This window comes from Nilaparvata lugens, chromosome 4 (assembly GCF_014356525.2).
Source record: "Nilaparvata lugens isolate BPH chromosome 4, ASM1435652v1, whole genome shotgun sequence".
Classification (NCBI taxonomy): domain Eukaryota; kingdom Metazoa; phylum Arthropoda; class Insecta; order Hemiptera; family Delphacidae; genus Nilaparvata; species Nilaparvata lugens.
Window position 1 is genome coordinate 11329093 of NC_052507.1, and position 23921 is coordinate 11353013.

At 34.9% G+C, this 23921-nt stretch overlaps 2 protein-coding genes across 2 annotated transcripts; both read right to left on the bottom strand.

Moving 5' to 3' along the window:
• Positions 1-2580: 2580 nt before the first annotated feature.
• Positions 2581-18600, bottom strand: LOC111052352 (phenoloxidase-activating factor 3). Its single transcript, XM_022339008.2, has 7 exons — positions 18198-18600; positions 16855-16906; positions 15224-15391; positions 13711-13906; positions 11994-12172; positions 9996-10112; positions 2581-4144 (listed from the first exon to the last, which is right to left on the bottom strand). Exons 2-7 carry the CDS (start codon positions 16904-16906, stop codon positions 3786-3788), a joined length of 1071 nt encoding a protein of 356 aa, XP_022194700.2. The 5' UTR covers positions 18198-18600; the 3' UTR covers positions 2581-3785.
• Positions 18601-22202: 3602 nt separating this feature from the next.
• LOC120350993 lies at positions 22203-22786 on the bottom strand (the record flags this gene model as incomplete). The annotated part of the gene is given in 1 exon segment (XM_039426669.1): positions 22203-22786. A coding segment is annotated over 1 exon segment (329 nt), but the record flags the coding sequence as incomplete, so codon positions are not given.
• Positions 22787-23921: the final 1135 nt, after the last annotated feature.

Below are 23921 nucleotides of genomic sequence, written 5' to 3' on the forward strand. Positions count from 1 at the left end.
GGAAATAAAACCATGAAATAAAAGTTGCAAACTTTTATTTGAAACTACTGTTTGCAACTGCTGTTTGCAATAAAAGTTTGCAACTTTTTGTTTGAAACTTCGGTGTAAACGCGGCTAAAGATTGGTCAGCAGAGGAGAAAATTACAGAAAGAGAGAATTCCGATTGAGAGACAGTTCGGATATTGTTATTTCTTAGTGCATATTAATAAAAATGGACATTTGAACTGGATATTATATCAAAAACCAATTGAATCTAAGCGTTCATAAAATAATAATGATGAGAATAATATTAAACATATCTCCCACACCCGGTTAACTTTTAATCCCGATAGAATGCCACGAGAACCAATAAGAGAAGCCTTTTCCACAGGAAAGCCTTCTTGGTTCCCTAATTTAATCGTGATTGAATTCAACAGGCTCTTGTGCAACTGAACCATTGACTATGAAGTATTTCTTTGAAATCTGTGGTGTATTTTTGTTGGAACTGAATCAGTGTTTCTTGATAATTCAAAAGAATTTGTCAAAAACGCGATAAATAACCTTCTGGAGAGCCCACATACATGACAATCTCAACAACCCATGGGAATTAACCTAGGATAGCATCTTCTCCCCCAAATACCCCAAATAGTCTCTCCTGGGGGTGTTGAACTCCACATTTCTCACCATTCACTAAATTCCAGGCACGATGGCTGCTGGGATCATCTGAACATATATTTTCAAAAATTAGAATTATAGATCAGAAGGATATTAATTCCTTCGTTGTAGTTCAGACACTGTGTTACCTGTAAATATTTGAAAAACGCTTACTTTTCTTGGAGTATTGAGGCATGCATTTCACTCCTGAAGAGGAAGAGCATCAGCCTCTGATACTAATTCGTGTTGTATCTGAATCTTGTTGAGATTGGAATGGATGGTCTCCATAGAATTCTCAATGCATCTTCAAATAGAATACATGATTCCTTGATCGTCTTTACATTGGGAAGTAGTGAGCCTACTCCTCTGAAAAATATTTTCATCTTTGTTAGTCCAGTCCAACTACCAATCATAGCGTCTACAGGCTCTACACTAAAGGAATTTATTGTGAGAGTATAGTAGGCTTCGGAATCTCATGAGATATAGTTGTGAGCTTTTGCATTGTAGCTTTTAGGCCTAGACTGAACTGACGGAAATGACAAATTTTCCAGAGGAGTGAGCTAGCAACATCTCAATGTAGGCCTATTTTCCATTAGAAGACTCTCGCAAAACTATAGTCCATACAAATTTACTTCAGACTTGGAGGAATATGCAGCGCAGAGAAATGGAGCGAGATCAGCCAATTATAGTGATTGATAGAGTCATAGTGGAAGCGCAGTTGTCAATTCGTCAGTCGTCTGACTGCTTTCAGACAGGATACTTCACAATCATGTGTAGCATGAGTACATGAACAGTCACTAGAAGTTGGAGATCGCTGGAGGCATCAAAACGGCAACATTGCGCCTCTGTATCCCTCCCGCTGTATGCTTTCTCTGCTGCGCATGTCCATCCCAAGTAAGAAGTAATTCTGCACGGAGTCAAGTGACAGACAGCAGTGTTTCTTCGATATTAGATCAAACTGATTGGGCTTTGAAAAATAGAATTGAAATGTTTCCATAAGAACACGCATGCAATAATATAATCTGAAAAATATAATATCACACTTGTTTCTTATTTGGTACAAGTTTGATTTCTCCTCTATGATTTTTTAACCAATCAGGATCCACAAAGCAGTATTCCAGAGAAATTTATATTCATTATTTTTAAATACCTGCGGAATTGGAATGGTTTGTCAATACTGAGTCAGTTTAATCTCTGATATGGAAATGAAAATCTAACTTGAATGATGGATTCGATTAGTGTGGATGAAACTACGAATAGATTAGTGACTTACATGGGTCCGCATGAGCGAATAATATAATTTGTGGCAGGCTTAATGATCATAAAAACAAAACAAAGTAGGACTACATTCTTTGCAACTCTGTAAATATTTTTTAAACTTGAATATGAGAAACTGTGTTTTAAAGCTGTGATTTCAGAATCTTAATAATGACTCTCATATTAATCAGATTGCCGAAGTCGTAACACAAAATTGCCTGGTTGAAAACAACTTATTTATGGGACATTATGAGTTCATGATGTATGATGACAAAATTTATGATTGAATTTGGATTCAATGGATTTGAATTCATCGATTCACTTGCTTTTCCAATAAGATTCGGAGATGAGAAATGAATATAGATCAAATTATTTCACTGGACTCCTACGATTTTTATTGGATTAATTTTCCCATAGTATTGAGAAAATATTATGAATCTAGATTGATATTTTTATGTTTTTTGGTCATCCATGCGTTGCGCATTCTTGCAGCGAAATGATTTAAATTCAATTACTGCGATCTCTCATTGCATATTGACTTGAAATTGAAATCCTCTGATCAAGGAATATCTCATCTTCCATCTCATTAATGTTTTTTCTGCTTCCATTTCTTGGGTGAAGTAAACACTTCCTATTCTGAGTTGTTGTGAAGCTGAATTCATGGGAGATATACATATTGAATGAGAACAACTTCTAATATTGTCAAAATAACTATTTTATTGGAAAAATCATATGAGGTTCTAGTTTCGGCTGTTACACCATATAAATTCCTAATAAACTGAAAGCTATTGAAGGCTTCAGTCACTCTATAGGATATATTCTGCTACTTGACGTTCAAGCTTTCAGTTTATTAGGAGTTTCTATGGTGTAACAGCCGAATAGTACCTCATATTGTTTTTTCTGATAAAATGATTTTATATTATATTTATTATTAACTATTTTTTGGAAGAAACAATATGAGGTACTAGTTTCGGCTGTTACAACATATGAATCTATATAAACTGTAAGCTTGAACGTCAAGAAGCAGAGTATCTAGCCTATAGTGTGACTGAAGCCCTACAATACTACCATAGAGAAAAGATAGCATAAGTAGATATCCCATGGTATAGGGCGTTTATGTCGTAACTTTTACTGTTATCCCAAGCCGATAGTTCACGTAGTTCTTTCCCATGCAGCTGTGTGACGCTGGTAGTCTCTCAAATTGTGCCGTTCATACACTATCGCCCCAACAAAACAGTAAAAATTGACAATAATCGACAGTAATCGGCTAGAGATAATAGTAAAAGTTGAGGCATAAATTCCCTATACCATGGGATATCTACTTACGCTATTGTTTCTCTATGATACTACCCATTAGCAATCGACCAATTGGCGTCGAGCTCTACTGTCATTGGCCGAGACCAGACACCCCCAAGTATCCCAAATATGGTAATATATAGGAACTGTTAAACAACAGCAAATTAAGATGAAATTAACAACTAAAGAGAAGTTTTACTCATATCATTCATTTGGTTTTGTTTTTGTTATCGTGTAAGGTTGCTTCAAAGTTCACATTTAACCAAATTTTGCTGCAAAACTCACTGTTTGAGTATTTTGAAATTAAATTCCTGTTTTATTTTATTCAACAACTTATTGAAGCTGTGTGCAAGTAGTTGATATGATTCTAAGCTTTGTTTGGAGAAAAAATTGCAACAGTATCCTTTTTTATCATAATGGAACAGGTTTTTTGGTTGCCCTAAAATTTTGAAAAGTGGAGAGTGTGACTTTTGCATCTAACTTATACCCCTCAATTACTAATAAAGTATAATCAGCATAAAGTAAAAAGGAGTTGTAGTCTTTCCTTCGAGTTTTTCTAGTACTAGTAGGCTATTATTTCCTCCTCTGTGATCAATGACCTAATAGTCTCTACTAATAGTCTCCACATTCTCCAGTATCCAATCAAGGTAGTGGCTGACCCTGGAGTAAACAAATGTGGTCTCATAGGGCGGCAAAGACACGTTAGCCATGAATGAATAGACGCCGTACAGATAGTATCGCGTTCTCCCCCACTCCCACATTTTCTTGATGATGAATGGACCTCCGATGTCGCTGTCGTGATAGAGTCCGTCCGACAAGTCTCCCACACCGAAGAATGACACGTACGATTCCACGTCTCGGAATGACAGTGTCATATATTTGTAATAAAATTCCACGATCTCCTCCTCTGTGAAAATATGTCCTGGCACTTTCTGGAGTTTGAAGTAGAACTGATCACCTGTTAATTTAAAAATACGACAAAATTTTGATGTACACCAAAAGGAGACTGGGTAGTTTCTTTCACTTTATGGCCCGGTTGCACAAAAGCCGGTTGAATTTCAACCGTGATTAATTTCACAAGTACAAATCTGAAATAGTCCTCGATAATAAAGTCCTGGAACAAATATCACACTTCAAGTATTTGGGTTGTGATATAACCTATGAAATGGACCAAGACTTGAATGAGAAATTGAATAGATTCCAATCCATTTGTGGATCAATAAATAGGACTTTGAGAAACAGAGCCAGGAGAGAGACAAAACTTAAATTCTAAAAGGTTATGGCTATTCCAACGCTCTTATATGGCTCTGAATCTTGGATACCTGAAAAGAAAGAATGGAGTAGGTTACAGGCTGCCGAAATGAGGTTTTTAAGAGCAGTAAAAGGGTGCACAAGGGGAGATAGGCTTCATAATGTCGATATAAGAAGCGAGCTCAACATAACCTCCATATGGCAGAAGATTGAAGAAAATCGACAAAACTGGAAAGATCATGTTGAAAGGATGGAGAGCGACAGGATTCCCATGGCAGTCATGTTGTATAACCCGGTTGGGAGGAGAAGTGTGGGCAGACCCCGTAAAAGATGGATGTGATGGTGAGTTTGAAGTCGGAACAGGCAAATTGCCTAATCCTTGTAGGAAGACGACGACAGTTAGATTATCTTTCTATGTACTTAGTCCAATCCATTACTGATATCTTATTTACAACCCATTACTAAATTGGTCTAATCAGTTGTTATTGTTTATTGTGTAATGTCTAATCTAGCTTTCCCTAATATTATCTTCTATGTACTTAGTCCAATCCATTACTGATATCTAATTTGCAAACCATTACTAAATTAGTTTAATCAGTTGTTATTGTTTATTGTGTAATTTCTAATCTAGCTTCCCCCAATGTTATCAATGTAACTGTTTCATATAAATACGGTATTAGAATCAATGTAAAGTAGTCTTAAGCAATATTCTGTATTATGTAGTTGTAGTGTACAGGCTCGGCCTTAATAAAGTCTTTTTAAAAACGCACAGTGTGTTCCTGCACCTTAACTGGCGCCCGAACTTCTGTAGATCTTCCTTGTGAAATTGTTCGTGTTCTGTGAACTCTCCCAGGCCGATTTTTTTTTCCTCAGCACTCCGCCGAGTTTTTCACAAGAGAACTACACAACCCTACAGCAGGACACCGTGCAAAGACTCAGTAGCCAGCCACGAAAAGCAACAACCAGAACTGCAAGACTCCAATACTCACACAGATTGTAACCCGCAGACGTTATCATCTCAATCATCTGCTATCCACCATTGCGGGCCAACACCTAAATAGATTTTCACCAATTCCAACACGAGTTCCAGCAAGGAGATTCCTGGACGAACCTCTCGCAAAAATCTTAAGTGGCCTCGAACCAGAACAGTCGAAATCTGATGTGCCGAACCAACTAGTTCCAGCGACCCACAATATCAGCGCTCCACGTCCGGACCCTCCACATTACCTGCAACCTCAACTTCAAGAACTTCACGGATCTCACCAACTTGAAAAAGGTACAATGGCTTCAAAAATCCTATCAACCAGCATTACTAATTTAGTACCATCATTTAATGGCGACCTTCTAGAACTCCCCTATTTTTTAAGAATTTGTCAACAAATATAAATATGATGAATTCTGTAGCCAAAATGTGGAGGCACGAGAGACTAACCACTGGCTTTTATTCCACCACACTTACAGTCATCTCTCAGGGAAAGCCCGTACGGCTGCCCGAGGTTGTAGAACTATTCCTGACTTATTGACTGAAATTAAAAATAACATTTGCGAAAAAAGACCTATAGCAGACTCAGTAACACAAGCCATGATGCTCAAACCATTCAGTAACGAGTCAACCAATGATTTTCTTGATAGGCTTAAGTACAAAAAGAGTGTTATAATCGATCGCTATAGAATGGAGAAACTCTTTGATGACACAATCACTTACTTGACTAGTCAACTTGATCGCACATTGATGACCACTCTCATTCGAAATGTACCAGCAGACTTTGCTGCTTTCCTTAGGGTACACGAAATTCTAACAATTGAAGATGCTCAAAACAGCTTATTGCATGATTTCGACGAGTCATTTGATTCCAAACCCTCATTTCGTAACTCCCGTAACAATAACTATCGTAACTTTGAAGACAATCGTAATAATCGCTCCAATCATTTTAATGACGGTCGTAATAATCCCAACAGAAACAGTCACTACCATAATCAGCAACGAAACGTTCATCCTGGCTTCACCAGACACAACACCCCAAATTTTGAAAATCCTCCTAAATTCCAAAATGGCAGACAATTCAGTAACAATCACAATGGTAGTGCTTTTGCAAATCGGAATCATTCTGATACCAACACCGTGTCAATGCGCACTGTTTCAAACAGAGCATATCAAAATCATCACATTGTAGAAGAGTCTGATGAAAACTCTTCAGTTGAAGATCAGCTCTCCACATTAACCAAACATATAAACCTTTTGACTGAAAAAATGACCTCACTTACTGATCATTTTTTTAGAAACAGGCAGAGACTCGAAGAATTTAACTTAAATAATTCTACAAACCTTTCGAGTCTACCCTATTTTATTGACCACAAAAACCGCAAATGGCTAATAGATACAGGCTCCGAAAAAACTATATTCACCCGAGAATTCTTACCAAAGATGACCAACTAATAAAGAAAGATTTTTAGTTAAGACCGCCACAGGGGCAAAAATGGGTCACAATTTTATAAAATTTGACACTTTCGAAACATTTGGCACTCGACTCATAGTTCCTTTGCAAGTATTTCCTTTTTCCAATGACTATGATGCATTATTGGGTTGCGAAACATTGGAACAACTTAAAGCCTCCGTTAATTTGTCAAAAATGGAACTTGAATTCGAAAATGGTATCTTTATTCCCCAAAAATGTGAAAAAACTAAAGTTAACCTGAAACGAGGATTGCATAAATACAAACTTCCCGTAAAAGGTAACCTCAAATATGGAGTCGTTCAAAAAATCGAAAATAATGATTTCACAATCGAAGATTCCCTCGTGCAAATTGATGAACAATTTACATATTGTCTGATTCATGCCAACCAGGACAAGACTGTTTATCTTGATCCCCTTGACATTGAAGAAGTGCATCGTGTACTCAATCATGGAATAATACCTGATACAAAAAATATCTCGGTCTCTAGCCTCGATATGCAGGAATTGTTCCACTCTTTTAGTGAAAATACATTAGATGAAATACCCTCTCTAATTCGTACATCTCACATGAACGAAGAAGAAAGAGAATTTATTATGGAATTGTTATCAGAGTTCCCTGAAATAATTAAGCGTGAACACGACTCTCTAACAAGCACTAATCCAACATAGAATTAAAACCAAGACTGAAGATTATATCTATACCAAGAACTATCGCTACCCCGAATGCTATAGAGAAGATGTTAAAATTGAAATTGAAAAACTCTTGTAGAACAAGGTCATTCAACATAGTAATTCCCCAATTTGGGTTGTCCCAAAGAAAAAAGATGCGTCCGGTAAGCGTAAAATCCGCGTAGTAATTGACTATCGTAAGCTTAATGACATCACTGTAAGTGAAAATCAAAATATGCAAGTATGGTGCAGGCCTATACATTAGACTCAAAGTTTCTCATTTGTGCCGGAAATTGGAGAGAATTCCACCTTGCACACACATATCCACATATCGTCCACGCAAGGTGATATTCATCTATACTTTGATATTGATATCATATTTCCATTTATTTTTTATTATTGTAATTATGCTTATCTTATCATGTTATGTATCCATTACTAAATGGAACTAAATTGAATTCAAATGAAATTCATAAAGTTAAAAGAACATGAGCCATTTTTTGGACCAGCATAACATACAAAAACTTTGGAAGAGGATCAATAAGCACAGTTAAAAACTTTTCATTCCCTAGAATTTTGGTATATTCCAAGGAGTAGATTGGGTAGTTTTTTTCAAGAAGACCTTTTTGATAAGTGAGCTTCTCTGATTGGTTCTCGTGGAATTAATCACGATTAAAATTCAACCGGCTTTTGTGCAACCTACACTATAAATTTGTTTTCTCAATATTTACACTATTTACAATATTTAATCAGATCGATGATTTCAAATGTGAGTATGAAGTGTATGAAATGTAACTATCTAATCAATATATTGTAAAAATCAGATAATCCCAATATAAATAGGGATCCAGAAGTTTCACACCCAAATTATAACACTTTTTAAGAATTTTTTGTATTCCTCTGGTTTGAATTATAAATGAAGGTCTATGATAAGATAAAATACTATTTATCATTGACCGAACGTAGTGAGGTCTATATTTCAACTCGATTTGCTTTTATCTGTCTGTATGTAACGCGATTACGGCCAAATGCGTTGATAGAATTCGATGAGATTTGGCAGGAATATTCCTTTTTCAACTGCGCGTCGATGTATATACAAGGTTTTTAGAAATTTGGCATTAATTTTAAGGATAATATGAAAAAAAAATGAATTCCTCCATACTCTGATATCACCATATTACATCATTTACTTTGAAGATAGGATCAATCAGACTATAGAATTATTCATTATCAATCAGCTGACAAGTGGATTATTCATTGCATGCATTTCACAGATGTCTGGCCGTGTCTACTTCCAGAAGGTAGGGTTTCAATATTTTTTATGATGCGTGCCCATCAGTATCAATATTCTCACATTTGATAAACAAATTTAATAGGTGATTGGAAATAGAATGAAAAATGAATAAATGAACTAAAAAATGCTGAAGAAATTATAATATTCTTGATTGAAAAAATTAATTTTAAAATAGTTAAGAAATATTTTTATCAGATGGAAAGATTATCACGAAACTGGATAAATCATCAGATGGGATACAAATTCAAACGTGAACTGAGTTCATTAACATAAGTGAGTTTTTGATCTTGGGGAAAACAAGAAACTGTTTTTAAGAGTAAATTATGATTCAACTGTGAATTGTGATTCACTGAATCAACTAGAACACTTGACATCAGAAACTTGTGGATGAGAAAACTGCGTGAGGTCTACTGTTCACAGAACTCCTAGTAGAATGAGTGTTGAGGTTTTCTGTTCAGATTCTATCAAGTCTGGGACCAATTGAGTCTTACTACCTTCCAATATACCTTTCCTACAATATCACTCAACTGTTAATCCTCAGTGTTCTATACACACAAAACACAAAAATACTCATTCGGTTCCACGAGAACCACGATAATGGTTGGGATTCAGTTAATTTTGTAATATCATAGTTTTCAACCACTTGAAAGATAACAAACGCATACAGCAACACATGGACGTATGCAGACAGACGTAGGAAAATCCGCACACAAACGTCTGTCTACATATATCTGCTAACGTCTTTAAGCTGACGATTGATTTTCCTTTGTCCTGTTGATGTTCGTGCGTTTGTTCGCCTTTAGGCCCATATATACGCATCATCTCAGTTGATTAGGTGTTAGTTTTAACATGAGATGTAAAAACATTGCTATTAATTCGACCTGATCTTCATTCAACCTCATATATATATACTTCATATAACTTCATATTAACATGATTGGATGTGGATTGTGCTTAGAGAAGGAATGATTAAAACATTTCACTTATAAAGGCTACTTTTGTATAAATTCATAAAAACAATATTAAATCTTGTAGTACCCTTTATTATTGAGATATATATTGAAGTTTTTAATAATAAAGGGTACTACAAGATTTTATATTGCCTTTATTATGGAAGAATGATTCTATGAATGACTTACTGGAGGAAGGTATACCCCAGCCAGTCACCCTGATGCCACGTTCGCCTAGATAGTCTCTCTTGTAAAGTTGATTATATGCAGCTACCAATGGCTGCAGGCAAATCGGTAACACGTAATCTGTCAAAATAGAGTGAAGAATAAAGTTAAAGTAGAAAAACGAAAGTAGTCTTGATAGAATGATTATAGGAATAAATATCGATTAAAGCAACTGTCGTCATGAAATTTTGTTTCATAAAACATTGAGATTTAATAAAAATTTGCTATACCCTCAAGAATGGCTCTGATTGAGGCAGCAGTGCCCAATTAATTTTTTTCTCAATAAATTTATCTTAAAGAGGAGTTTGATGGAAGAAGGGCCCATGTGCAAGAACCATGTTTTGAGAAAAACGCTGTGAAAGATAAACCTATTCACACACAAACGCTGGACACTGTATTCTTAAATTGTTGTCGCTTCGTTTAGAAGAGACATATAGGTAGGAAAATTTGTAGACGTATGGAGAAAATGGCGGCGAATCCATTAAGCACTATGACGGAAAAAGGGCCTGAAGTTCTTAGTGCCCTTTCTCCATGAAACTCCTCGTTTTTCAACTTAGTGCTAACCTTATAAGATGGCTGAACTCAAATCTTGTTTAGAAAGCGTCCTCTACTTACTTCCAACCTGACAAAATTAGACTGATAATAATCAATTTAGTTACCAATTTCAACCGTAACAACTGTTCCAAAAACGTACTCTCTCCAGATTAGAGTTCTATTAACATGAATGGTATGGACATTTCAATCAAAATCAAGAGATTAAGAAGATGAATATACATGCTAAAAGACGAACTTCAAACCCTTGAAAACAATCCTTAGAGTTAAAATATTGCCAAAATAAAGATGAAACTTACTGAGATATTGCAATTATTCAAATGCTAATGAATTAATTATTATTAAACGAAAATACAAATTGAATGCTGTAATTCACCCCGAAGACTTCTGCTACTGCAAATATTGACAACAGGGTAAACAGCTAGATGGAAATTTTTGAATAGTAGCGCTCATCGAATTTCCATCTAGCTGTATACCCTGTTGTCAATATTTGCAGTAGCAGAAGTCTTCGAGGTGAATTACAGAATTTAATTTTCGTTAAATAATAATAATAATTATCGCCATAATATTTCTTAGTGAGCACCTAGGACCTATAAGGAAGCTATATTTCAAGTTGTGTTCGAAATCCATCCAGTAGTTTTTCAGAAATCGTGATCAGTGAATTGAATTGGATTGAATTGAATCGCTGCCTTTATTAAAAACCTAGGAGGGCGAAGTTAGGGCGCAGCCGGCCCTCTCTTACACTTAACCCTCCATACAATTCTAAGTTACAACTAAAACAACATCATAAACAATGGACTAAAGTAGAAGAAAACAATAACTTAGAAAACAAATTAACAAGAAAAAATATATATAAATATAATAATTATATTTAATTTTTATTATATTTAATTTTTATTATATTATAATTATTTATAATTATATATAAATTTAATAAAAAAAAAGAGAAAACTTGAACTTCTTTCGAATTTAAGTACGTAAAAGGGGTTATGCAAAAGGAAGAAGAGAAAAGTGAATACAGTTGAGAATTTTCAGTCCAAAGTAAATTCGTGTGGCTTTTGTTGGTGGGTAGTCCCTTGCGGGAAGCTCCCACCGCCTGAATATATAATTTAAGCCGTCAATGGGCCTTACGACTGTCATACTTTAGCCGGGACCGACAGTTTAACGTGCCCATCCGATAACACGGGAGTGATCTGGTTAAAAAGCTTTTGGTATTGAGAGGGTTTGAACCCGGGATCTCTATGCTGCTACGCAAGCACTCTATCCACTAGACCACGGATCACTCCAAATCCATAGATTATTCCGGTAGAAGAAAGGGAAGAAGGGAGAAAAAAGAATTAGAAGTGACTGAGTGAGTCAGATAAGAATTTTATAAGTATAGATTCTGTGGGTTACATGTGGATGACTCACCATTGAAAACGATGTCTTTTGTTGTTTCTACCAGTGCCACATCATGGCCTTCTTCAGGTGGCTCATCATCAAAGTACCACACCACTGATTTGGACAGGTAAACATTTGGAGGGCAATTCATCTCATCACAGCTGGTAATTACGTCTTTAAGATTGGTCTCTCCCGCTCTCACTACAACACTATTTTGTATATAAAATTAGCATACGTCCATATAGCCATATCGATAACGATGATGAAGTTTCAAGGATTATTATAATGATTGTTGTTATAGAATATTATACAGAGCTGGGCAATGAAGCATGAAGTATTAGTGATAGCTGTTATATAGTCAATTTTGAAAGAAACTCAAATTTTTTTCCCCAGTTGCTTCTATGGAGATGTAACAGTTTACATCTTTACCTTCATGTTAATAGTCTACCTTGGAAGTTGTCATTTTCATAACTAGAGAGTGAAAAGAGATTAGAACATTAATTATGCACAAAAACAACATTTGGAAAATGGCGTCCATTTTCTACCAAACACTCCTATAGACTTGTGAGAAGTTGATGACAGAGTGCATAGCATTGTGTGCTGGTGTATGAGTCATCACTTTTATCCACTAATATAATATACAAACTATTAATTTCTATCAAAATTCGGAAAGGGAACAGTTGGCTAGGCCTGTTAGTCCTTTTTTTGATCATGTATATGATTTGTGTATTATAGAATGTAAGATAAATAAATAAAAAATATATATCTTATTTTTGGCTCTCTTATCCATGAATCAACCGATGATACAGTTACAGGGGGAAGCTAGCATAACGCTATATTTCATCGCTTACCGTAGCCTAATACCATAGAGAAACAATAGCGTAAGTAGATATCCCATGGTATAGGGAATTTATGTCGCAACTTTTACTGTTTTGTTGGGGTGATAGTGTATGAACGGCACAATTTGAGAGACTACCAGCGTTACACAGCTGCATAGGAAAGAACTATGTGAACTATCAGCTTGGGATAACAGTAAAACTTGCGACATAAACGCCCTATACCATGGGATATCTACTGTGCTATCGTAACTCTATGCTAATACTCAAACTATCATTTTCTCTATGATAGTAGGCACAATTTCACTAGCTTGGTTTCGACCAATGACAGGCTTTGACCTTGTCAGGTGATCCAACTACCAATCGTATGGCTTTATTAAAAGCATGCATGTGTTTCCCATTCTTGAGGCTCAACTCCAACCATAGAAAAAATCAATAGTTTAAGTTTTCTCTGCACCAACGTACTGGAGATTGATAAAAGTGTAGTCACCTGAGATATTCTCAAATTATTCTTGCAAATGGACCGTGGTTTCAATATTCCAAATTCAACTTGGATATATATCACCATACGGATTTAACCAATGTACCTAGAATACATCAATAAAAACAATAAGAATACTTGAAGTACCCTTTATTATTAATATTACGACTAGTTTCGACCATAACTTAGGTCATTTACAACTTTCAACTAGTCGTTGTAATGTATTAAATAATAAAGGATACTTCAAGTTTCCATATTGTTTTTATTAATTTGTAAAAGTAGCCCATTCAAGTGAAGTGTTTTCTAGAATACATGTATTTCTGGTTCATTGGACTCTACCATTGAAAAATCTTGTAGTTTTTACCAGTAAAAAAGTAATCAAGTTCAACTGTAGTTTAATTGTAATAATTGTGAATTATTTGAAACTTACTTTGGAGATCTGGTGAAGTTCACACTGAAGTACATGCTTGGATCCACGGTGAATTCATTGCTTAAATGCAAGCCAGCAATTGATTCATTTGTTCTATTTACTAGCTCTCTATACGGCATTAAACATCTCGCAGCTGTTAGGACGAATCGTTTGGAGATAATTGATCCCTTGCATGTGAACTTTCCTATGCCCCAATCTGCGTTCAATCACATCAAACATTCATCAAATTATACAAGGATATCGAAAATACAACAGAAACTGGTTAATCATTGCATAGAAAAATAGAATCCACATTACAATAGGAACTATATACCACATTAGAGTGTATTATATTTACAATATCAATGAATAATACGACTTGTAAGTCATACAAGTTACAACCACTTATGTATTAAGAATGCGAGGAACTAGTCACAACCTGGGTACAGACCAGAGCGCAGCGATTCCGCGCATTTCACTTTTCATCTGCTATCTATATCAGCTACTTTTCATCAGCTAACTATATATGTATTTGTACAAAACAGTAAGATACATATATAATAAGCATAGCATCAGCTGATGAAAATTTAAATGCGCGTGCTTGTGGCGCTGAAGTCTGTACGCACCTTAGATGTTGAACTATTATCAAAGTGAAACTAAAAATCAAAGTGTTGAAATGGAACGTCATTGTGGGCAGAGCGTTCATACCACAGTTTTTTTTTTTTTTTTTGTTTACCAATTCTTTTTAGCTTTAAATACAGATACTTTAAGAGTGAAACCATAATAGGCTTTTCCAGGCGTTTTTCATTCATCCGCCTACCCAATCAGCCAATCAGCCAATCAGAGAGCTTTATTTTTTAGCACAGAATTAAAGTGGTTTTCTCTGGTTATAGGTATCACAGATCTAATCTGTTTACTTCTATGGTTATATACAGTACGGTAATAAAATATAATGAAATATGTTTAAAGGGAACTTTAGATGTTTTTTCATTTCAATCTAAATATCGGGTCACCGAGCTTCGCTCGTTATTATTATTTTCTGATAAACTGAACACAATTCTCTAAAATGATCGTGATTATATTTTACAGCTGGCTATACGATAGCTTATGAATTTCGGGGATGCGATACTTTGATTTTTCACATACTCACTCGCTCATTCACTTTCTACTATCCACAGCTGTTTCAGCCAAGGATGAATTATCCTTTTAATGTCGGTCAGCGAGTTTTCCCAAGGATGAGAACTAGTGCAATCGAATTTTTATATCATAAACCTACTATGTTCCAAATTTCGTGAAAATCGTTAGAGCCGTTTTCGAGATCAGTTGAACATAAATATCCAGATATAAATGAATAACCAGATATGAAAATACAGAAATTGCTCGCTTAATTTCAATGTATGAATAATTATTGATTTCTGTACTACTTTTTTCAAGTCTATGAATCACTCTCAAATTACTCAACTTATTAAACTACTAAACTTCAACTTTTAAATTACTTTTAAACTTATTTAATAAGTTCAGTAATTTAACTCACCCGGATGTCCGACTTCGAGAAACACTACCCAAGGATATTCTCCTCGGTGGACAACTTCTCGTTCCTTGACATAGTTGGTGAAAGGGTCAGTTTGTATTGCTGGCTGCAGGCCACAGATTTCAGGATGGAACAGAGGGGTAAGGATGTCTTGTTCTTCTGGTGGTTGTCCTGTTCAGAATAGATTCAAAATTGACAGATAACTGTTAAAACTCTACACGAAAAATTGGGATGAAATTAACAAATCACTGTTAAAACTTTAGACGAAAAGTTGGGATGATTCAACACGGTTATAGAAATAAAATAGGAACTAGTTTTTCCAGTCTTATTATCTACTAGCAGGTAACACGTACTCCGCAAGCTCCGTGCTCTAATTAAAAACTTGACAAACTGAAAACTGACCCTACTGAAATCTTGAAAAATTGAAAATAACCATATCTATAACCACCATCAGTGAATTGAGAATCAATATACAACAAGTTAATTTGCTCAGTAGTTCAGATGTAATGAAGTTGTCTTGTTGGATGTGAGTGTTCTCGATCCTTGGTCAAAAAAGCAGGTTTTCAACAATTATTGTATCTTTTTTAACGATTTTATTTTGTTCGTCGATCTCACCGTGCTTCCCACTTCGTTTTTAGTTTACCTGATTTGATTTATTTTATTTTATTCATAATAATACCTCTCTCCAGATTGACTTTTGTTTTATTGGTTACACTAGTCTATTCTTTCTTAAATAATATTTTTTATTTTATTTAGTCATATTTTTCATAGCTATGAATAGTTTAATTTAAGATGATGTATATTGGATGCTACTAGACAACTCGCTCCTCTCTCACAGGCATGTGCTCATAAGAGGAGCCTCCAATGAAATGTATTTTTATTTTTTACATGCAAATATTATTGTATTGTTTATCTTTTTTGGAGAATAAAGAATTTCAATTTAAATGATGCGTCATTCCTGTATTTCCTATCCCGTACATGTTAAGTCGATTCTTTTCTTCATCATGGTCTAGACTGTACAACTTATATTACTCTGTATTTTACGACTGAGTCGCATTTATGATGTTACCTTATTCTGAATTGATTAATCAAAATACTCTCAATCCTTTTGTGGACTGAGTCACTTATGTGATGTGAACATATTCAGGCATTATGAATCAGGATTCTCTTAATTTTTTCATGGTTTGGAATGTTCTAGACTATAAACAAGCTGCATGAACTATGTACATGCATGTTCATCATGCACACACACACACACACACACACACAAACACACATGTTCATCATGCATGATATGTCATCAGCAAGAGGCTTCTAACATGAAAAAAACAAATAATAACAATGAATAAACCACTGGTCAATTACAAATGATATGCATAGAAAAAAATCAATCTCAAATAGAGCAGCGAAAAATAAATCGGAGATACAAAAACCTAACCACAAAAAGTTTGCTAGAGGCATTTCGCTGTAATGAGGCAACAATGTATTAGGACATGTGTATCATGGATGTTCTATCGTTGGTGGCCAGCATGAGCTTTAAAGAAATAGTAAGTATAATTGTGCTAAGCAATATTTTAGTTTTTATTTCATATCAGATTCAAATATATTTTAGGAAAACCCCCATTCCTTCTCACCTTGTATCAATTTGATGAATGTCACTGCAATGATGTAACAGAGAGTCTTCATCTGAAACCAATAAAATTCAGATTTCGACATTTTCTCAAGTCACTCCATAAAAAGTCCTATACTATCCATATTTAGTGGAATTCCGCTAGAGTTTCCGTGAATGACAACTAAAAGTAATAAAATTCTGTATGCTGACCATGAAAGATGTGTTAATAGGATATCCAAAATTGGCAATACCTACGATTTTAAGGGTATCCCAATCTTCTCCAGGAATGATCAGATCAGAACTCCTAAAATTTGACTCACAGGCTGGTACAAAGATGTTTAAAATTCTAACCAAAATCGACTATCGAACCAGTAGGTTTTATTGTTATGCTGTCTGCAAATTTGTACTTTACCCAGTTACTTCCTGCGATCCAGTGACAGAATTTGGAACTAAGTCTCGATAGTTGAGCAATCATGAGAGAGAATTCTTGAAGTACATGATCCAGTTGGTAGTGTCATCTGGTGACAGAATTTGGGACTAAGTTTCGATTATGACTGGCCAATGAGGAGAAAGTGGGCGGGGCTTGATGCTATGCAATCTGAGCAGTGTATTTCATCCAGTGACTTTCACCAGCTAGTGGCAGAAATCAACACTATGTCTTGACTTTATTTTGACTGATTAATTGACTGTTGAGGAGAAAGTGGACGGAGCTACAAAATAATGACCAATCAGGATCGAGTATAGTGGGAGCTTGAATTGTGATTGGTTTTAATCTGAATGTCATCAGTGATTTTGCTGTTCTTTGTTAATGAGTGATAAAAATAAATAAGCACGCCAAACATGAAAGGTTAAACTATTCTATCCTTGAATATTGGGTGTGATTATTGAAAGTGCAATATCTCAATAGTGCGAGTATTTTAACTTTCCGTTATTTGGGTTTATTATATAAAATTATTAACACACTTCAAATAATATTAACAGATTATCATTTAAAAGCCAAAACCTAACCTTTCCTCTCACAAAAACTAATTGAAGAGAGCCTTTCAGGTTATATTCATACACTAGATAAATTGAAATCTCGTAGTATTGAGACACTCCCTGAATATTATCAAAAAACTGATGCCTCTGAAGCCGTAATAAGAGATTGCATTTATTCCGGTTTGAGTCAAAGTAGAGCTTAGCGGCTTTCCTATATTATGCATGCTCCATTCTTTGTACTTTAAACTAAATCGTCAATATTGTTACAAAGATGTGGAGTAAAAGAAAATCGCTCTTTGATCAAACGATCAAAAATGTGACATTTCTGATGATCATTCTTCAACAAAAGTGTGAAATTAGGGAAATGGAATTTTTGACAAAACTTACTGTTTGGATGACTTGATTTCCAGGCTGCAAAAGTTGATGAAAGACTACCCCGGCTTCCACAAAAATTATTGAGTCGAAGAATGTGAATTACAGTATCAAACCATTATGTTAGAAAATGTAGAAAAAAAACTGAGCCACAAAATGTGACTCATCAGCCACAATCAATTGTGACAATCTCAGCCTCAGCTTTTTCAACTAAAGGTTAAAACAAAAGAGAGGTTAAAAGAAATGAGTCTTATGCTTCCATGCTTGAATAGAGATGTTTCTTGTTCTAAATACAAAAATAAGCATACAACATACAACTGAATATTTTTTTCCTACAAATTCACAAAAAAAGGGTAATAATTTGATTACATTTTTTCGGAATGAACAATTCAAATGAGCATGACTTGGCTGATTCAACTCATGAACAATATTCCAATCAGTTATGGCATGAAGATGATCGATTCTATTATACCTAGTCATGATTTTTATGATTATTGGGGAATATTACATGGAGAGAGAACAAAAAGATAGATGGAGAAGAAGAAGAAGAAGAAGAAGAAAAAGAAGAAGAAGAAGAAGAAGAAGAAGAAGAAGAAGAAGAAGAAGAAAAGAAGAAGAAGAAGAAGAAAAGAAGAAGAAGAAGAAGAAGAGAAGAAGAAGAAGAAAAGAAGAAGAAGAAGAAGAGAAGAAGAAGAAGAAGAAGAAGAAGAAGAAGAAGAAGAAGAAGAAGAAGAAGAAGAAGAAGAAGAAGAAGAAGAATGATAATTCAATTCTATATTCCCTAGTTGCAAGCTAACCTTCTCATCATTTTCTCATGCTGATTTTCTTCTCAAAATAGATGTATGTCTTCAATATCCAAGGCTGACGAAATGCATTTATCATGTTTAATTCAAGAAACTAACCAATTATTGTGAAATTCACTAAAAGCTGTCAGAATTCCCTGTAGATAAGGTCAAATCTCCGTTGCTTCCCATTAAACGAACGCTGAATTTTACTTTATACAGCACAATAAGCATGGACCAATAGCATTGAGTACCCCAGGTTGGTTACCAACGGAGTAAAACAAAGAATAATAATGCAATCCACAATCTTTAGAGTATAATATTATTTTCTCAGCTCAATCTGTTCTGCAATACGGGATAAGAGTCTGGGAGGCGCAGCTGAACGACACATTGGTAAGGTTTTCAACATACAAAAACATATAATAAAAACTGCACTTAACAAGCCGCGGCTTTACCCGACCAGAACACTTTTCGAGGAAGCAAAATACTATGAATCAAACAGCTCTATTTAAAAACCTAGCATTATACGTGGTAAAAATAAAAATTTATTTAATATCCGGTATACTCCATACCATACACGTCGAGTTTTTTAGATCTTCTGACATGACTGAAACAATCTTAGTGTTTGTAGGATGCAATTTCCTTATAGGTGTGATAAGCTTGTGAATATAATTCCCCAAACCTTGTTTGCAAATTCTCCACCAAATAAACTAAGATGGAAACCATAAATTGGATCAAGCATCCACTGTCTTCTCTGGTAACATAAGATGGTATTTTTGTGATTTGGATCGTTTCTCACTACTTTCTCCACTATATCAGAGCCCTAAGTTTTTCTAGCCCAATATTATCATTCGAGCTTACCGTACTCTAAAACAGCTTTATGCTTTTCTCATTTGCGTTCCTGTTGTGCTGTCTAGCCTAGCGATGTTTAAAATGTATAACTCCACTTTGAAGATTCTTCTACCTGCTTTTCAATTCCATTATTTACTACTTTTTGTATGTATTTTTTATCTCCTACTTTTTAATCCTACTTTATTTCATATTATTTTATGCCACTTTGTTTATGAATTTTTTTAATCTATTCTTTTTGAAGCTCACGAACGGACGTAAGTCTTGTGAGCTCCACATTCTATTTCTTGTAATAATTTTTGTATGTACATTGTCAATTTGAGTTTCTATGTTGTACAAGAGATGAATGAATAAACTTGATAACTTGAACTTGATCTGGGTTTTTTTTAGGATAAATTCATGTTCTTGAATTTGATAGTAATTGTCTGAGATAGTACATTGGTATATTAATGGTATCCATTCCAGGTGGTTCAGTAGTTCATTGAGCTAAGAAAGAACGCAAAACTTTCACATTTTGAATTATATTTATTACAAAATAGGTCTATGATTTATTTGAAGGCATAATCTAATTTTTTAAAGCAAGCATATTTTAAAGCGTGGATTTTTTTTTTCTATTATTGTATAAAACTAGGAAACAACCAATGTAACTAGCTGATTGCAACTCTCACCAGCGGGCAAGGCTTGATTCCTTTTGCTGGTGATGCCGGATTACCATTGAGAATCTAATTATGATTTTGGTATTAGGCTATTTATGCCTAATTTTTTTTTTGATTATTTTATACTTTTGATTATAAAATTAAGTATTTTCTTTTATTATGTTTTGAATATGTATTTATTGTATGGCAAATAAATGATTTGATTTGATTTGATTTCACCTGCTCGTCTTATTAGTTCAATCCAGATACAGTAGAGTATACAACTTTATTCTCTGAATAAAATACAGAGGATTCTCTCATTCCATCCAGAGAATAGCTAGATTGTGTAGTCAATGATGCAACCATTTCATACCAACTTATCGGAATCGACCAAAAACGAACCGAACCGAACCGAATGGTGCCGTATAAGTGTGAAACAACAGTGTATTCGTGGCGCATAAGTCTGTACGCAGATTATGGCCATATCTGTATGTAATGTGAGATATGGGATTTGATATAGTCAACCGAACGAAAATAGTCTGATTGATATTGGAGCAGATTTGTTCAACGTTGCCAAATAAAGCCTCGCACACACACACACACACACACACACACACACACACACACACACACACACACACACACACACACACCACACACACACACACACACACACATCGATGTTTTTTCGTAGGCTACGATATTTTGCCATCCTAATGAATTCCAATGAATTTTATCAGATTAAACGGGACTTGACAAACATCATCTGTTTGAAATCATTCTTCTTCTTCTTCTTCTTCTTCTTCTCCTTCTTCTTCTTCTCCTTCTTCTTCTTCTTCTCTTCTTCTTCTTCTTCTTCTTCTTCTTCTTCTTCTTCTTCTTCTTCTTCTTCTCTTCTTCTTCTTCTTCTCTTCTTCTTCTCTTCTTCTTCTTCTTCTTCTTCTTCTTCTTCTTCTTCTCTTCTTCTTCTTCTTCTTCTTCTTCTTCTTCTTCTTCTTCATCATCTTCTTCTTCTTCTTCTCCCTCTCCCTCGTTTTCTCTCCATATATTATTTCCCAAGAATCATAAAAATCATGACTATTATAGTGAGGTCCACGTTATAATGGCAGTGTAGGAAGATAGGAGAAAATGGTTGTCAGATCTGAGCCTTGCCACCCAAACAGCTCATACTGGTATATCTGATCAATTTAACTGTTCATTATTGTTGAAAATAGTTAACAATATTTCATTTGTCAAGAAAATATATTTTTTATAGATGTGATAATAAATTTTCATAATTGAGATTAAATATTTTGACAATTAGTTGAATTTCTACATTGTTGATGAACGACGTGGCAACATCGCAATGCGTGGGAGAGATAGTGCCATCTGCTTTGTTAAACGATAGACAAAGATAGCAACACCATTGCAAATCACACACTGTCATTATAACGTGGACCTCACTATAGGTTTAATATGACTAAGTTGAGAGTTAATGAACGATGCCGTCAGCTACAGATTATCAATGAGGATTAATAAATATTTCAAATAAAAATTTACCTGACAAATTGGCAACGTCCAAGGGTGCGATGGAGTGAGGGGATACTCGTCTTTTCCAATTTACATCGGTCTATTTTCGTGCGGTTGACTATGGAAAAAATTCAAACTACTATCAACGTCCAAGGGTGCGATGGAGTGAGGGGACACTCGTCTTTTCCCATTTACATCGGTCTATTTTCGTGCGGTTGACTATGGGAAAATTCAAACTACTATCATTTTGGTATAATTTGCTTTTATTTTCTCTTTTATTCTAAGGAATATGAATTTCTACAACAAGAAAAGCTAACAAAATAGTCTACATTCACATTTACGATCTAAGTAGATGTCTGAAATGAATCATTGTTAAATTTATATCATTCACAAGTGTTATCCAGTTGACAAAATAAACTCACTTCTAAGATTTAAGCAGATATCTGAGACCAATCATTGAGTAAATGATATCATCCACAAATCTCAGTCCAATATTATTATCATTCACTAATGTTGTCCAGTATCCATTCGAGATAATGGCTGACCTTGGTGTAAACAAAGGTCGAGGCGTAGGGAGGCACAGCTGTTTCCGCCTTGAAGGAGCGAATTCCGTACAGATAGAACCGCGGCGGAACATTGTCGATTGGCTTCTTGATCATCAACGGACCTCCGATGTCAGAGTCGTGATAGACCTCGTCTGCCGTCCCTCCAATGCCGAACACCGAGTTCACATCCTCGGAGTGCATATCGCCTGGCAGATGACTTTCATGCAACTTTGTGTTCTCTTCCTCTGAAAGAATATGTCCTCCCACTTGTTGGAGATTCTGATCTGCAAATTATAATTTTAATAAATAGAAGCTGTTTCCCACATATCAGTGAAGGTGACTGAGACAATAAGAATATTATTGCTGTACATTATAAAAACCATTTCATTTATTGTATAAAATACTATAATTGGAATACAATTATGACATTGGAGGAGAAACTAGGCTGAGCCTGTACTATTTCTCTCCAAAAATTTTGATAGAAAATGTTAATGTTGTCCAAAAGATAAGGTTATGTAATCACACACTGCTTTGTTACTTGATTTTCTGTTCAGGAATGATGATTTAGAATTTTGAATTTTGAAGGTTGATTTTATACTCTAAATGAGTCACAGAATGTATCACAATAAATTAAATACTTTAGAAATATTTCACTTATTTAAAAAAATTTAATACAAATAATCAAAAACCTACTCACTATTCACAACTGAATTGGAAAGGACTGTGGAAGGAGGGAGAGTGCTGGGGCGGAGGAGGGGAAATACTTCATGCTGAAGAGAATAGCACAGGACAGAGAGGAATGGAGAATGTGGAATCATGTATGGACCTGCCCCAGGGCAGAATACTGATGATGATGATGATTATAGTCCAGTCAATGAAGGGTTATGGAGGGAAAAGTTTGGAAAACAATTTTTATCCCACAGTTTTGTTTAGGGTAGTAAGGAGGTAAACATATCGAAAGTCCATCCTCTATTCCCTGTGCTACTGGGGTAGCGATAGTTTAGAGGTAAATTTTTTTGGTTTCTTGTATATATCTCGAAAACGATGCTTCTCACATACATGTGAGATTGTAGCTCGCTGAATTTTCTACAACATCCATATAACTTATTCAACTTACTCTTATAGGCTTACTCTTATATTAATACTTACTCTTATAGGTTTCTCGAGATATCCGAGCCTCAAGTGGTGACATTTGAAAAAAACGGGTTTTCTCTTTTTGCCTCATAACATTTTAATTACTATTTTGTTTTATAATTTTTGTGTAAGTATTATTATGTTGATTGTCATTAAGACTAGTCTCAGAGACAAACCATTAATTTTCATTTCATTATAAATCTTTCACTATTAAAAACTTCAAATCTTCAGTTCATCCATTGATGGTCCAAGTAGTTCTGAGATTATGAGAGCAGTAAAATGATA